At 43.7% G+C, this 15,416-nt stretch overlaps 1 protein-coding gene across 1 annotated transcript in view; it reads left to right on the forward strand.

Annotated features, from left to right (window-relative positions):
* The first annotated feature begins 417 nt into the window (after positions 1-417).
* Positions 418-15,416, forward strand: part of LOC106600623 (EMILIN-3-like) — a 43,528-nt gene continuing 28,529 nt past the window's right edge. Inside the window, exon 1 of the mRNA XM_014192117.3 lies at positions 418-1,138. Coding sequence (XP_014047592.1) covers positions 939-1,138 — 200 coding nt within the window. The 5' untranslated portion in view covers positions 418-938. The remainder of the gene's footprint in view (positions 1,139-15,416) is intronic.

The following is a 15,416-nucleotide window of genomic DNA, read 5'->3' on the forward strand; positions in this document are numbered from 1 at the left end:
TAGTTTCGATGTCTTCACTATTGTTCTACAATGTACAAAAATTGAAAAATAAAGAAAAACCCTTGAATGAGTAGGTCGGTCCAAAATTGGACTGGTACTGTATATTGTAGTATTTATATATATATATATATATATATATTCCCCTTTCTCTAATCACCAATTTTATTATTCATTTTTTACTGTTATTGTTGATGTCATATAGCTTTAGCAACAGTGGCCTTGTCATTCATGCTAATAAAGCTTATCTGAATCTGAGAGAAAGTATGGGGTTGTTCCCCTGTGTCTGGGCTGGGTAGCATTTCAGGGCAGGGCTAAGGGTAGGGGTAGTGGCTGGGGCTGGGGTTGGGGAGGGATAAGGGATATACAAATGGCTACTGCCTGTCAGCCTGCCCCCTCATAGTCAGTAGTAGAGCACGCTGCTCCACACACACACCCTCACACACACACAGAGCACAGAAGACGGAAGAAGCTGAATCAGAAACGTCCCCCCTTTCACACACACACTCGCATGTGTATATGGATATGTGGCATTCCTAGACATCCTCTCTATCGCTACCTCTCTCTCTCTCCTTTACTTTACCTTTGGTTGTGCTCTCTCCCTCCCTCTTTCCCTCTTCCCTTCTCCTTCTCTAGTTTTCCTTCTGCTCTGCCTGTCACTGGCAGTTGTCTGAGAGAGTGTGTGTTGAAGAAAGCAGAAGAGAAGAGGTGCAGGACGGGTCAGGATGCTGTGGACTCTGCAGATGTATGCATCTACAGGTTTCCCTCAGGGCTGACTGAAGACAAGACAAAAACACTCAAGGCACCAGGATCCTAACACACAGCTTGTCTATTTTTTTGCATCTCCTTTGGTTCTCAATCAGTCCATCAGTTGTTCATCTTTGTCCTCCTTTTTGGTGCTTTTCCACGGGTGCTATTTTGGAAGCCACCCAGAAGAGAAAATGAGGTCCAGGTTGCCTCAAGCCGCTTTGCAGCCCTTTGTTCTAGGACTGTTGCTGTCACTGGTGGACACCAAAGGAACCTTCTATGGAACAGGCCATGGGAACCCGTTCTATGGAGGAGGCCATGGCAACAGATACAACCTGTACAAGTCTGGAGTCAACTCACACTACACCCCGGGCAAACCCATGGGCCGCCACAAGTAAGTGCACCTCCTGAAACTGTCTCTAGTCTCACCTGTACAAGGCATACGTTGTAATGACTTGGATTCATATAGCACCTCTCCAAGTGCTCAAAGTGATTTACATGGCAATAGGGATTTCCATTGCAAATAGAAATATGGACTTATAGATCTTATCCAAAACAATTTACAATACTACAGGGGAACCCACCTTCAGCTGTATTTTCACTTGAGCAACACATTACGAATGGGTAATAATAGTATGGTTAGCGTATCGCTTCAATAACACTGTCTGAATTGACTTGTGGTTTCTCTCTCTAACATACACACACTGTCAGCCTTTCTCTACGGTTCACATTTAAAACCATCTATGACTGAGGATAAACATTATGGAGAAACAATGACATGCTGCATTATGGCGACAAAGAGCTCATTATAAGGTTTATTGTACAGTGGTGGGGAGAGCTGAGCTGATGACAGGGGTATTGATCTTCTGAGCCCTGTGTGTGCCAGTGTGTGCGTGTGCGTGCATGGCTTTTTGTGTGTGTATGTGTATATAGAGGGGGGGCTCAATTAGAGGCAGAACCAGGAAGGATAAACTAGTACCAGGGCTTGTTGCTTTCTGATCCTGTTATAGTCGTGTAGTAATTATCAATTCAATCAAACCCTTATTTTTTGGTGATCAAATGTTTTAATTGTCTATGTTTAGACAAGTACACGTGGACAAAGAAACAACCCCTCCCCCCACAGGACTTCTTAACCTCTATGGGCTAGGCGGGACGAATTCGTCCCACCTACGTAACAGCCAGTTGAAGCCTGTGGCGCGATTTTCAAAACCTTAAAAATCCTATTACTTCAATTTCTCAAACATATGACTATTTTACAGCTATTTAAAGACAAGACTCTCGTTAATCTAACCACACTGTCCGATTTCAAAAAGGCTTTACAACGAAAGCAAAACATTAGATTATGTCAGCAGAGTACCAAGCCAGAAATAATCAGACACCCATTTTACAAGCTAGCATATAATGTCACAAAAACCCAGAAGACAGCGAAATGCAGCACTAACCTTTGATGATCTTCATCAGATGACAACCCTAGGACATTATGTTATACAATACATGCATGTTTTGTTCAATCAAGTTCATATTTATATCAAAAACCAGCTTTTTACATTAGCATGTGACGTTCAGAACTAGCATACCCCCCGCAAACTTCCGGGGAATTCGCTAACATTTTACTAAATTACTCACGATAAACGTTCACAAAAAGCATAACAATTAGTTTAAGAATTATAGATACAGAACTCCTCTATCCACTCGATATGTCCGATTTTAAAATAGCTTTTTGGTGAAAGCACATTTTGCAATATTCTAAGTACATAGCCCAGGCATCACGGGCTAGCTATTTAGACACCCGGCAAGTTTAGCACTCACCAATATCAGCTTTACTATTATAAAAGTTTGATTACCTTTTGTTGTCTTCGTCAGAATGCACTCCCAGGACTGCTACTTCAATAACAAATGTTGGTTTGGTCCAAAATAATCCATCGTTATATCCGAATAGCGGCGTTTTGTTCGTGCGTCCCAGACACTATCTGAAATGGTAAATCAGGGTCGTGCGCATGGCGCAATTCGTGACAAAAAAAATCTAAATATTCCATTACCGTACTTCGAAGCATGTCAACCGCTGTTTAAAATCCATTTTTATGCAATTTTTCTCGTAGAAAAGCGATAATATTCCGACCGGGAATGTCCATTTAGCTAAACTGAGGAAAGTAAACAAAGCTTTCGGTCGACGCGGGCACGAGCCTGAGTCTCACAGTACTGTAACCAGCCACTACCCAAACGCGCTACTTTTTTTCAGCCAGAGCCTGCAAAGCCACGATTCAGCTTTTTGCCGCCTTCTGAGACCCTATGGCAGCCGTAGGAAGTGTCACGGGACAGCTAAGATCCTCACTCTTCAATAAACAGAGACAAGAAGAACGACACCTTGTCAGACAGGTCACTTCCTGCCTGAAACCAAATGAGTTCTGTTATACTCACAGACACCATTCAAACAGTTTTAGAAACTTTAGGGTGTTTTCTATCCATGTGTAATAAGTATATGCATATTCTAGTTACTGGGTAGGAGTGGTAACCAGATTAAATCCGGTACGTTTTTTATCCAGCCGTGTCAATACTGCCCCCTATCCTAAACAGGTTAACCTCTTGGGGCTAGGTGGGACGCTAGCGTGCCACCTGTGGTGCACTCCATCAACAGTAGGTGCATTTCAAGAGCGGCAAATTTGAATCCAAATAAATGTCAAAATTCAAATTTTTCAAAAATACAACAATGTTACACCATTTGAAAGATAAACATCTCCTTAATCTAACCACGTTTTACGATTTCAAAAAGGTTTTACGGCGAAAGCATAAATTTAGAGTATGTTAGGACAGTACATTTACAAGAGTTGTGTGTAATGTTTTGTCAAGTCAAAGACAGGGTCACCAAAACCATAAAACCAGCTAAAATGATACACTAACCTTTTACAATCTCCATCAGATGACACTCCTAGGACATTATGTTAGACAATGCATGCATTTTTAGTTCTATCAAGTTCATATTTATATACAAAAACAGCGTTTTACTATGGCATTGATGTTGAGGAAATCGTTTCCCTCCAATAACCGGCAGTCACGTCAGCGTCACAAATTAAATAATTAAAATTAGAAAACATTGGTAAAATATTATATTGTCATTTAAAGAATTATAGATTTACATCTTTTGAACGCAATCAACTTGCCAGATTTAAAAATAACCTTACTGGGAAATCACACTTTGCAATAATCTGAGCACTGTGCCCAGAAAAATACGCGTTGCGATACAGACTAGACGTCATGTTGGGGAGATCTAAAATCGAAAATACTATGTAAATAATCCATTACCTTTGATTCTCTTCATCAGATGTCACTTCCAGGTATCACAGGTCCATAACGAATGTAGTTTTGTTCAAAAAAGCTCATCATTTATGTCCAAAAATCTCCGTCTCGTTAGCACATGATGTAAGCCAGCCGGACTTCTCGTCATGAACGAGGGGAAAAAATATATTTCCGTTCGTTCAAACATGTCAAACGTTGTATAGCATAAATCATTAGGGCCTTTTTTAACCAGAACATGAATAATATTCAAGGTGGACGAATGCATAGCCTTTTATAACGTATTGGAACGAGGGTACCCAACATGAAGTAGCGCGCCAGGTGTCTAATGGGACATCACCGTTCCATGGCTCTTGTTCGGTCAGATCTCCCTCCAGAAGACTCAAAACACTTTGTAAAGGCTGGTGACATCTAGTGGAAGCAATAGGAAGTGCCAAAATATTCCTAAACCCCTGTGTTTTTCAATGGGATAGGTTTAAAGTCAATACAACACATCAGGTATCCACTTCCTGTCAGAAAATGTCTCAGGGTTTTGCCTGCCAAATGAGTTCTGTTATACTCACAGACACCATTCAAACAGTTTTGGAAACTTTAGAGTGTTTTCTATCCATATATAATAAGTATATGCATATTCTAGTTACTGGGTAGGATTAGTAACCAGATTAAATCGGGTACATTTTTTTTATCCAGACGTGCAAATGCTGCCCCCTAGACCCAACAGGTTAACCCATAGTTAGATTCCTGGGTCTTCAGAGTCATACGCTGATGTAAGAACCATTACGTTTCTTTCACTTGCTCCATGCGTATGTGCTACAGATATTTCCATGTTTATAATGTCCATGAATTACTGCAGCCACTGCTGTCTGTTTAATTTCTATGGGCTAGGTGGGACGTTAGCGTCCCACTCTATTCAACAGCCAGTGGAATCGCGTGGCGCGAAATACAAATACCTCAAAAATGCTATAACTTCAATTTCTCAAACATATGACTATTTTACACCATTTTAAAGATAAGACTCTCATTAATCCAACCACGTTGTCCGATTTCAAAAAGGCTTTACAGCGAAAGCAAAACATTAGATTATGTCAGGAGAGTACCCAGCCAAAAATAATCACACAGCCATTTTCAAAGCAAGCATATATGTCACAAAAACCAAAACCACAGCTAAATGCAGCACTAACCTTTGATGATCTTCATCAGATGACACTCCTAGGACATTATGCTATACAATACATGCATGTTTTGTTCAATCAAGTTCATATTTATATCAAAACCCAGCTTTTTACATTAGCATGTGATGTTCAGAACTAGCATACCCACCGAAAACTTCCGGTGAATTTACTAAATTACTCATGATAAACGTTCACAAAAAACATAACAATTATTTTAAGAATTATAGATACAGAACTCCTTTATGCAATTGCGGTGTCAGATTTTAAAATAGCTTTTTGGCGAAAGCACATTTTGCAATATTCTGAGTAGATAGCTCGGCCATCACAGGCTAGCTAATTTGACACCCACCAAGTTTGGTGCTCACTAAACTCAGAATGACTATTAAAATATTGGATTACCTTTGCTGTTCTTCGTCAGAATGCACTCCCAGGACTTCTACTTCAACAAAAAAAAATTTGGGGTTCCAAATAATCTAGAGTTATATTCAAATAGCTCCGTTTTGTTCGTGCGTTCAGGTCACTATCCGAAGGGTAACGCGCGAGCGCATTTCATGACCAAAAATGTCAAAATATTCCATTACCATACTTAGAAGCATGTCAAAGGCTGTTTAAAATCAATTTTTATGCTATTTTTCTCATAAAATAGCGATAATATTCCAACCGGACAACGTTGTATTCATTCAAAAAGTGAAAGAAAAAAATGGCGAAGTCTCGTGAATGCGCATCTCCAGACTCACTGTCCCCAGGCAGGCCACTTACAAACTCTGCTGCTGTACTTTGCCCAGAGACTGGAGACGCGTCATTCCGTTTTCTGAACGCTTTAGAGAGCCAATGGAAGCCGTAGAAAGTGTCACGTAACAGCACGGATGCTGTAATTTCGATAGAGATGCAACAGAAGGACTACAAATTGTCAGACAGGCCACTTCCTGCATGGAATCTTCTCAGGTTTTTGCCTGCCATATGAGTTATGTTATACTCACAGACACCATTCAAACAGTTTTAGAAACTTTTGAGTGTTTTCTATCCAAATCTACTAATTATATGCATATTCTCGTTTCTGGGCAAGAGTAGTAACCAGTTTAAATCGGGTACGTTTTTTATCCGGCCATGAAAATACTGCCCCTTAGCCCCAACAGGTTATAGAATGAGGTGCCTGCCAACACGAGGCTATCATTTTTCTGGCCCTTGAATGTTTTGGTACCTACTGGAGAGCTCTTCTTTGTCTACACCCATTCAGCATCGTTCACACCCTTTTAAGCCTTAGCCCCACCCAGCTCTTTAAGGGTTCACATGTCAAGACTAAAAGTGGTAAAAGTAGTAGCCTACAATAAGGAATACCTCCAGGTAAAACTACATTTTATCCAGTCCTTGGCCTATATCCTAATCTGACAATGGTGCAGGTCATGTTGTTTTTCACATTACTGTCTGGTAAACACACACTATCAAAAAAAAGCTACATTGATTTGACTCATGCACAGGATACAGAAGTGTCACAAATAATGCCGTTGTGTTGAAGGGAGGACCAATACGCAGCGCGAATGTGGATACTCATCTTTTTAATAAAACACGAGCAAAGCATCCACAGGAAAAAAACAATAAACAATACTCACGACAAGAACAGTGTAGCAGGCTAAACAAAAGCAGTGCTCACAAACAACTACCCACAACCACAAAGAAAAACACACACCTGTTTATAGGACTCCCAATCAGAGGCAACTAGAAACACCTGCCTCCAATTGAGAGTCCAGCACCCAACCTACACATAGAAAACCTACCTAGAACCTACACACAACACAAACCCTCTGCCACGTCCTGACCAAAACTAATACAATTACTCCCTCTGCTGGTCAGGACGTGACAGTACCCCCCCCCCCCCCCCCCCAAGGTGCAGACCCCGACTGCACCTAAAAGAAAAGACAAAAACCCCCAAACAACAAAAATATCCCCCTAAACTAAAGGGAGGGAAGGGAGGGTGGCTGCCGTCAATGATGGCACTGTGCTACACCCCCCCTCCCCAACCCACCTATATAGGAGCCGGCTCAGGTGCGGGACGTGGACCTCGTCGCCCACTTAGGTGGTGGCGATGGCTGCGCCGGGCAGACGGGCCACTCTGGCTGGCCCGGAGGACAGGCGGGCCACTCTGGCTGGGCCGGAGGACAGGCGGACCACTCGGGATGGGCCGGAGGACAGGCGGGCCACTCGGGCTGGGCCGGAGGACAGGCGGGCCACTCGGGCTGGGCCGGAGGACAGGCGGGCCACTCTGGCTGGGCCGGAGGACAGGCGGGCCGCTCTGGCTGGGCCGGAGGACAGGCGGGCCGCTCTGGCTGGGCCGGAGGACAGGCGGGCAGCTCTGGCGACTCCTGACTGGCGGGCAGCTCTGGCGACTCCTGACTGGCAGGCAGCTCTGGCGACTCCTGACTGGCGGGCAGCTCTGGCGAGTCATGACTGGCGGGCAGCTCTGGCGACTCCTGACTGGCGGGCAGCTCTGGCGGCCCCAGACTGGCGAGGCTGGGCTGACGCACTAGATGCCTGATGCGTGGGGCTGGTACAGGACGTGCCAGCCTGGAGACACGCACCTCAAGGCTAGTGCGTGTAGCGGGAAACACTGGACCGTAGAGGCGCACTGGCGGTCTCGAGCGCAGGGTTGGCATCACCCCTTCAGGCTCGATGCCCACTCTCCCCTGGCACATGCGGGGTGCTGGTACTGCGCGTACCGGCCTGAAAATACCAGGCCTCACCACAGCCCCTACCCCAAAGGACGGGACCTGTCCAGTCTGTTTCTGTCCAAAAAGGGTACGGGGAGCTGGCCTGGGTCTCCAATCTCGCCCCGCCAAACAGCCCTTGTGCCCCCCCAAAACAATTTCTTGGGGCTGCCTCTCGGGCTCCCTTACCCGCCGTGTTCCCCAGTCCTCGCCAGAATTCCTCCGCTGCTTGGTCCTGGTATGGTAGGTAGTTCTGTCACAAATAATGTCGTTGTGTTGAAGGGAGGACCAATACGCAGCGCGAATGTGGATACTCAACTTTTTAATAAAACACGAGCAAAGCATCCACAGGAAAAAAACAATATACAATACTCACGACAAGAACAGTGTAGCAGGCTAAACAAAAGCAGTGCTCACAAACAACTACCCACAACCACAAAGAAAAACACACCCCTTTTTTTTAGGACTCCCAATCAGAGACAACTAGAAACACCTGCCTCCAATTGAGAGTCCAGCACCCAACCTACACATAGAAAAGCTACCTAGAACCTACACACAACACAAACCCTCTGCCACGTCCTGACCAAAACTAATACAATTACTCCCTCTGCTGGTCAGGACGTGACAAGAAGGTGTACACGGTACAATGAAATGGTTACTTGCGTAGTACAAATTTCAAGGATATAAAGTGTCCAAATAAAAATATTGTATAAATATTTAGATGGCACTTGTCTAAATTGATGTGAAGGAAACTCTATAACCATCCCTCACCCATATCTAGCGTGAAGGAAATGCTATCTAGGGAAGTGGATGGGTCACTATTCTCTAGACATGTACACACTTTCATGAAATACAATCGTTTTTTTTCCCTCATCAATCTACACACAATACCCCATAATGACAAAGCAAAATCAGGTTTTTAGACATTTTTGCCAATGTATTTATTTATTTATTTTATTTCACCTTTATTTAACCAGGTAGGCAAGTTGAGAACAAGTTCTCATTTACAATTGCGACCTGGCCAAGATAAAGCAAAGCAGTTAGACAACATACAAAAACACAGAGTTACACATGGAGTAAAACAAATATACAGTCAATAATACAGTAGAAAAATAAGTCTATGTACAATGTGAGCAAATGAGGTGAGATAAGGGAGGTAAAGGCAAAAAAAGTCCATGGTGGCAAAGTAAATACAATATATCAAGTAAAACACTGGAATGGTAGATTTGTAGTAGAAGAAAGTGCAAAGTAGAAATAGAGATAATGGGGTGCAAAGGAGCAAAATAAAATAAATAAATACAGTAGGGGAGAGGTAGTTGTTTGGGCTAAATTACAGATGGCTATGTACAGGTGCAGTGATCTGTGAGCTGCTCTGACAGCTGGTGCATAACCTCTCTGGGCTAGGCGGGACGAATTCGTCCCACCTACGTAACAGCCAGTTGAAGCCTGTGGCGCGATTTTCAAAACCTTAAAAATCCTATTACTTCAATTTCTCAAACATATGACTATTTTACAGCTATTTAAAGACAAGACTCTCGTTAATCTAACCACACTGTCCGATTTCAAAAAGGCTTTACAACGAAAGCAAAACATTAGATTATGTCAGCAGAGTACCCAGCCAGAAATAATCAGACACCCATTTTTCAAGCTAGCATATAATGTCACATAAACCCAAACCACAGCTAAATGCAGCACTAACCTTTGATGATCTTCATCAGATGACAACCCGAGGACATTATGTTATACAATACATGCATGTTTTGTTCAATCAAGTTCATATTTATATCAAAAACCAGCTTTTTACATTAGCATGTGACGTTCAGAACTAGCATACCCCCCGCAAACTTCCGTGGAATTCGCTAACATTTTACTAAATTACTCACGATAAACGTTCACAAAAAGCATAACAATTATTTTAAGAATTATAGATACAGACCTCCTCTATGCACTCGATATGTCCGATTTTAAAATAGCTTTTTGGTGAAAGCACATTTTGCAATATTCTAAGTACATAGCCCAGGCATCACGGGCTAGCTATTTAGACACCCGGCAAGTTTAGCACTCACCATAATCATATTTACTATTGTAAAAGTTTGATTACCTTTTGTTGTCTTCGTCAGAATGCACTCCCAGGACTGCTACTTCAATAACAAATGTTGGTTTGGTCCAAAATAATCCATCGTTATATCCGAATAGCGGCGTTTTGTTCGTGCGTCCCAGACACTATCTGAAATGGTAAATCAGGGTCGTGCGCATGGCGCAATTCGTGACAAAAAAAATCTAAATATTCCATTACCGTACTTCGAAGCATGTCAACCGCTGTTTAAAATCCATTTTTATGCCATTTTTTTCGTAAAAAAGCGATAATATTCCGACCGGGAATGTCCATTTAGCTAAACTGAGGAAAGTAAACAAAGCTTTCGGTCGACGCGGGCACGAGCCTGAGTCTCACAGTACTGTAACCAGCCACTACCCAAACGCGCTACTTTGTTTCAGCCAGAGCCTGCAAAGCCACGATTCAGCTTTTTACCGCCTTCTGAGACCCTATGGCAGCCGTAGGAAGTGTCACGGGACAGCTAAGATCCTCACTCTTCAATAAACAGAGACAAGAAGAACGACACCTTGTCAGACAGGCCACTTCCTGCCTGAAACCTTGTCAGGTTTTTGCCTGCCAAATGAGTTCTGTTATACTCACAGACACCATTCAAACAGTTTTAGAAACTTTAGGGTGTTTTCTATCCATATGTAATAAGTATGTGCATATTCTAGTTACTGGGTAGGAGTGGTAACCAGATTAAATCGGGTACGTTTTTTATCCGGCGGTGTAAATACTGCCCCCTAGCCCTAACAGGTTAAAGCTAGTGAGGGAGATAAGTGTTTCCAGTTTCAGAGATTTTTGTAGTTCGTTCCAGTCATTGGCAGCAGAGAACTGGAAAGAGAGACGGCCAAAGGAGGAATTGGCTTTGGGGGTGACCAGAGAGATATACCTGCTGGAGCACGTGCTACAGGTGGGTGCTGCTATGGTGACCAGTGAGCGGAGATAAGGGGGGACTTTACCTAGCAGGGTCTTGTAGATGACCTGGAGCCAGTGGGTTTGGCGACGATTATGAAGCGAAGGCCAGCCAACGAGAGCGTACAGGTCGCAGTGGTGGGTAGTATATGGGGCTTTGGTGACAAATAAACAAATAAACAACTGAAATATCACATTTACATAAGTATTCAGACCCTTTACTCAGTACATTATTGAAGCACCTTTGGCAGCTATTACAGCGTTGAATCTTCTTGGGTATGATGCTGCAAGCTTGGCACACCTGTATTTGGGGAGTTTCTCCCATTCTTCTCTGCATATCCTCTCAAGCTCTGTCAGGTTGGATGGGGAGCATCGCTGCACAGCTATTTTCAAATGGGTTGAGGTCTGTCTCTGGCTGGGCCACTCAAGGACATTCAGAGACCTCTCCTGAAGCCACTCCTGCGTTGTCTTGGCTGTGTACTTAGGGTCATTGTCCTGTTGGAAGGTGAACCTTAGTCCCAGTCTGAGGTCCTAAGTGCTCTGGAGCAGGTTTTCAGAATCTCTCTGTACTTTGCTCCTTTCATCTTTCCTTCGATCCTAACTGGTCTCCCAGTCCCTGCCACTGAAAAACATCCCCACAGCATGATGCTGCCATCACCATGCTTCATCGTAGGGATGGTGCCAGGTTTCCTCCAGATGTGACGAATGGCATTCAGACCAAAGAGTTCAATATTGGTTTCATCAGACCAGAGAATCATGTTTTGCATGGTCTGGGAGTCTTTAGGTGCCTTTTGGCAAACTCCAAGTGTGCTGTCATGTGCCTTTTACTGAGGAGCGGCTTCCGTCTACCATAATGGACAGATTGGTGGACTGCTGCAGAGATGGTTGTCCTTCTGGAAGGTTCTCCCATCTCCACAGTGAAACTCTGGTGCTCTGTCAGAGTGACCATCATCTTCGCGGTCAACTTCCTGCCCAAAGCCTTCTCTCCCGATTGCTCAGTGTGGCCGGGCGGCCAGCTCTAGGAAGACACTCTGTGGTTCAAAACTTCTTCCACTTAAGAATGATGGAGGCCACTGTGTTCTTGGGGACCTTCAATGCTTTTGGTACCCTTCTCCAGATCTGTGCCTCGACACAATCCTGTCTCTGCGCTCTACGGACAATTCCTTCGACCTCATGGCTTGGCTTTTGCTCTGACATGCATTGTCAACTGTGGGATCTTATATAGACAGGTGTGTGCCTTTCCAAATCATGTCCAATCATCTGAATTTACCACAGGTGGACTCCAATCAAGTTGTAGAAACATCTCAAGGATGATCAATGGAAACAGGATGCACCTGAGCTCAATTTCGTGTCTCATAGCAAAGGGTCTGAATACTTATGTAAATAAGGTATTTCTGTTGTTATTTTTATTTTATTTTTGCAAAAATGTCTAAAAACCTGTTTTCACTTTGTCATTATGGAGTATTGTGTGTAGATTGATGAGGAATTTTAGAAAAAGCGTAATAAACGTAATAAAAAGTCAAGTGGTCTGAAAACTTTCTGAATGCACTGTAAAGCAGGCAAACAGGCATCGGGGGATTCAGTTACTGTTCGATTGAACATTAGAATGGGCAAAATGAGTGACCTAAGCAACTTTGAGCGTGGTATGATCGTCGGTGCCAGGTGCGCCGGTTCCAGTATCTCAGAAACGGACGGACTCTTGGGCTTTTCAAGCCGAACAGTGTATAGGGTTTACAGAGAATGCTGCGACAAACAAAAAAACATCCATTCAGCGGCAGTCCTGTGGGTCGAAAACACCTCATTGATGTTCCACTCCTATCAGCAAAATACAAGAAGTAGCGGCCCCTTGTCTTCAGAACAGCCTTAATTTGTCAGGGCATGGACTCTACAAGGTGTCGAAAGCGTTCCACAGGGATGCTGGCCCATGTTGACTCCAATGCTTCCTACAGTTGTGTCAAGTTGGCTGGATGTCCTTTGGGTGGTGGACCAAAGGACACACATGGGAAACTGCTGAGTGTTAAATACCCAGCAGCATTGCAGTTCTTTACACAAACCGGTGCGCCTGGCACCTACTACCATACCCCGTTCAAAGGCATTTAAATCATATTTTCTTGCCTATTGACACTCAGAATGGCACAGATACACAATCCATGTCTCAATTGTCTCAAGGCTTAAAAATCCTTCTTTAACCTGTCTCCTCCCCTTCATCTACACTGATTAAAGTGGATTTAATAGGTGACATCAATAACGGATCAAAGCTTTCACCTGGATTCACCTGGTCAGTCTATGTCATGGAAAGAGCAGGTGTTCTTAATGTTTTGTATATTCAGTGTATTTTATAGGTTTGTCTTTGTTGAAATTTGGTTACCATCATGACATAATCTTGTGGTTGAAATGTCACCCTCAAAACAGCACATTATGTTCAGGACTTTTTTCAACTCCAATGTATTTTCCACGTAGATTCCACGTCACAATACGTTGAACATTACGTTGAAACGACGTTGATTCAACTAGTTTGTGCTCAGTGGGAAGTGTGTGTGTGACTTAAGTTTGTCAATGAAGACATGACTGTGGTAAATTTCACTGACTTCCAGCCTCAGAGTAATTCAACAGTACAGTAGATCTACAGTAAGGGGCCAGAAAGTTGCTACATTCTTTGTGCTCTAATGCTAGTAAAGCTTTTAATATTTTCTTGTCACCACCAAATACCTACTCAAGTGATAACATCCAGTAGCTGGATCTGGGGGGTTTCCTCCGTTTTCCTCATTTGATCATACAACTTAAAAGGATTGTCATTGCAATTCAATTATTACATGGAAGAAGAACATAGGAATTGTTACCCATGCTTAAAGATGAAAGGACTGTGAAGAACATTGCGATGTTCTGCATTGTAGAGAAAGAGAGTTCCACATGGCAGGTTGTTGTTTGGCCCTGGGGGTTTTCAGTTCTGTCCTTTTCCCCTTTCTGTTGCTTGGCTTCTCCTGAGAGCTGTACCACTCTGGACAGCAGCCCAGCTACCTGCTGCTTTCCTCTACCAGCCCCAGCAGACAGACCTTGACCTGGCCCTACTTAGTCTTTACCCTCCCCCCTCCCTCCCCACCCCCATCACCCTAATTCACCAGGGAGACAAAACCTGACCCGGCCCAACGTGGACATTACCCCCTGTTTTACCCGCCTCACCCTTACTTCTCCTCATCTTAATTCCCTCAGAGAGAGGGTCCGACTTAACATATTTCATCCCGACCCTCACCTACACTAAATACTATATACTTACCATACCATTGCTCACTATATCTCACACACGCTCTCTCCCCTTCCTCAGTCTCTCCCCTCAACCTCCCCTTCACCCCATCGCTCGATCTCACCCTCAACCTCCCCCTTCCTCTCTATCCCTCCATCCCCCTTCATCTCACCCTTAAGCTCCCCCACCCCCTCCATCTCGCCCTTCCTCCACAGCCCTCCGTCTCAACCTCAACCTCCCCCTTCCTCCCTATCCCTCCATCTCATCCTCAACCTCCCCCTTCATCTCACCCTTAATCTCCCCCACCCCCTCCATCTCACCCTCAACCTCTCCCTTCATCTCACCCTTAATCTCACCCACACCCTCCATCTCGCCCTTCCTCCATATCCCTCCCCCTCAACCACCCCCTTCCTCCCTATCTCTCCATCTCACCCTCAACCTCCCCCTTCCTCTCTATCCCTCCATCTCACCCTCAACCTCCCCCTTCTTCTCACCCTTCAAACTTCTTCGGGATAGGGGGCAATATTTTGAAGTCCAGATGAAAATTGTGCCCAAAGTAAACTGCCTGTTACTCAGGCCCAGAAGCTAGGATATGCATATGCATGGTAGTATTAGATAGATAACACTCTAAAGTTTCTAAAACTGTTAAAATAATGTCTGTGAGTATTACATAACTGATTTTGCAGGCGAAACCCTGAGCACAATCCATCCAGGGAAAAATATTTTTTAGGTCATTGTGTTTTCCAATGCTTTTGGAAAACCTGATTTATTAGGGCCCAGATTGCAGTTCCTATGCTTTCCACTAGATGTCAAGAGTCTTTAGAAATTGTTCAATGTTTTTCTTTTGAGAAATGAAGAAGTAGTCCTATTCTTTCCATGTGTCACTCAGATGGACTCAAGTTTTTTGGTGCGCGTATACAGGAGCGCGCTCCTCATCATTTTTCTCCGGTATTGGAAACCGTTTATTCCGTCTTAAATTTGATAGATTATTTACATATTAGGGTACCTGAGGTTGGATTAGAAACGTTGTTTGAAATGTTTGGACCAAGTTTACAGGTAACTTATTAGATACTTTGCAGTCATGTTGGGCGAGTTGGAACCGGTGTATTTCTGAATCAAACGCGCCATATAAATGGACATTTTGGGGATATAAAGAAAGAATTTATCGAACAAACGACCATTCATTGTGTCACTGAGACATTTGGGATTGTAAAAAGATGAAGATCTTTGAAGGTAAGGCATTTATTATATCGCTA

The sequence above is a fragment of the Salmo salar genome, chromosome 03, assembly GCF_965601325.2.
Source record: "Salmo salar chromosome 03, fSalSal1, whole genome shotgun sequence".
Taxonomy (NCBI): domain Eukaryota; kingdom Metazoa; phylum Chordata; class Actinopteri; order Salmoniformes; family Salmonidae; genus Salmo; species Salmo salar.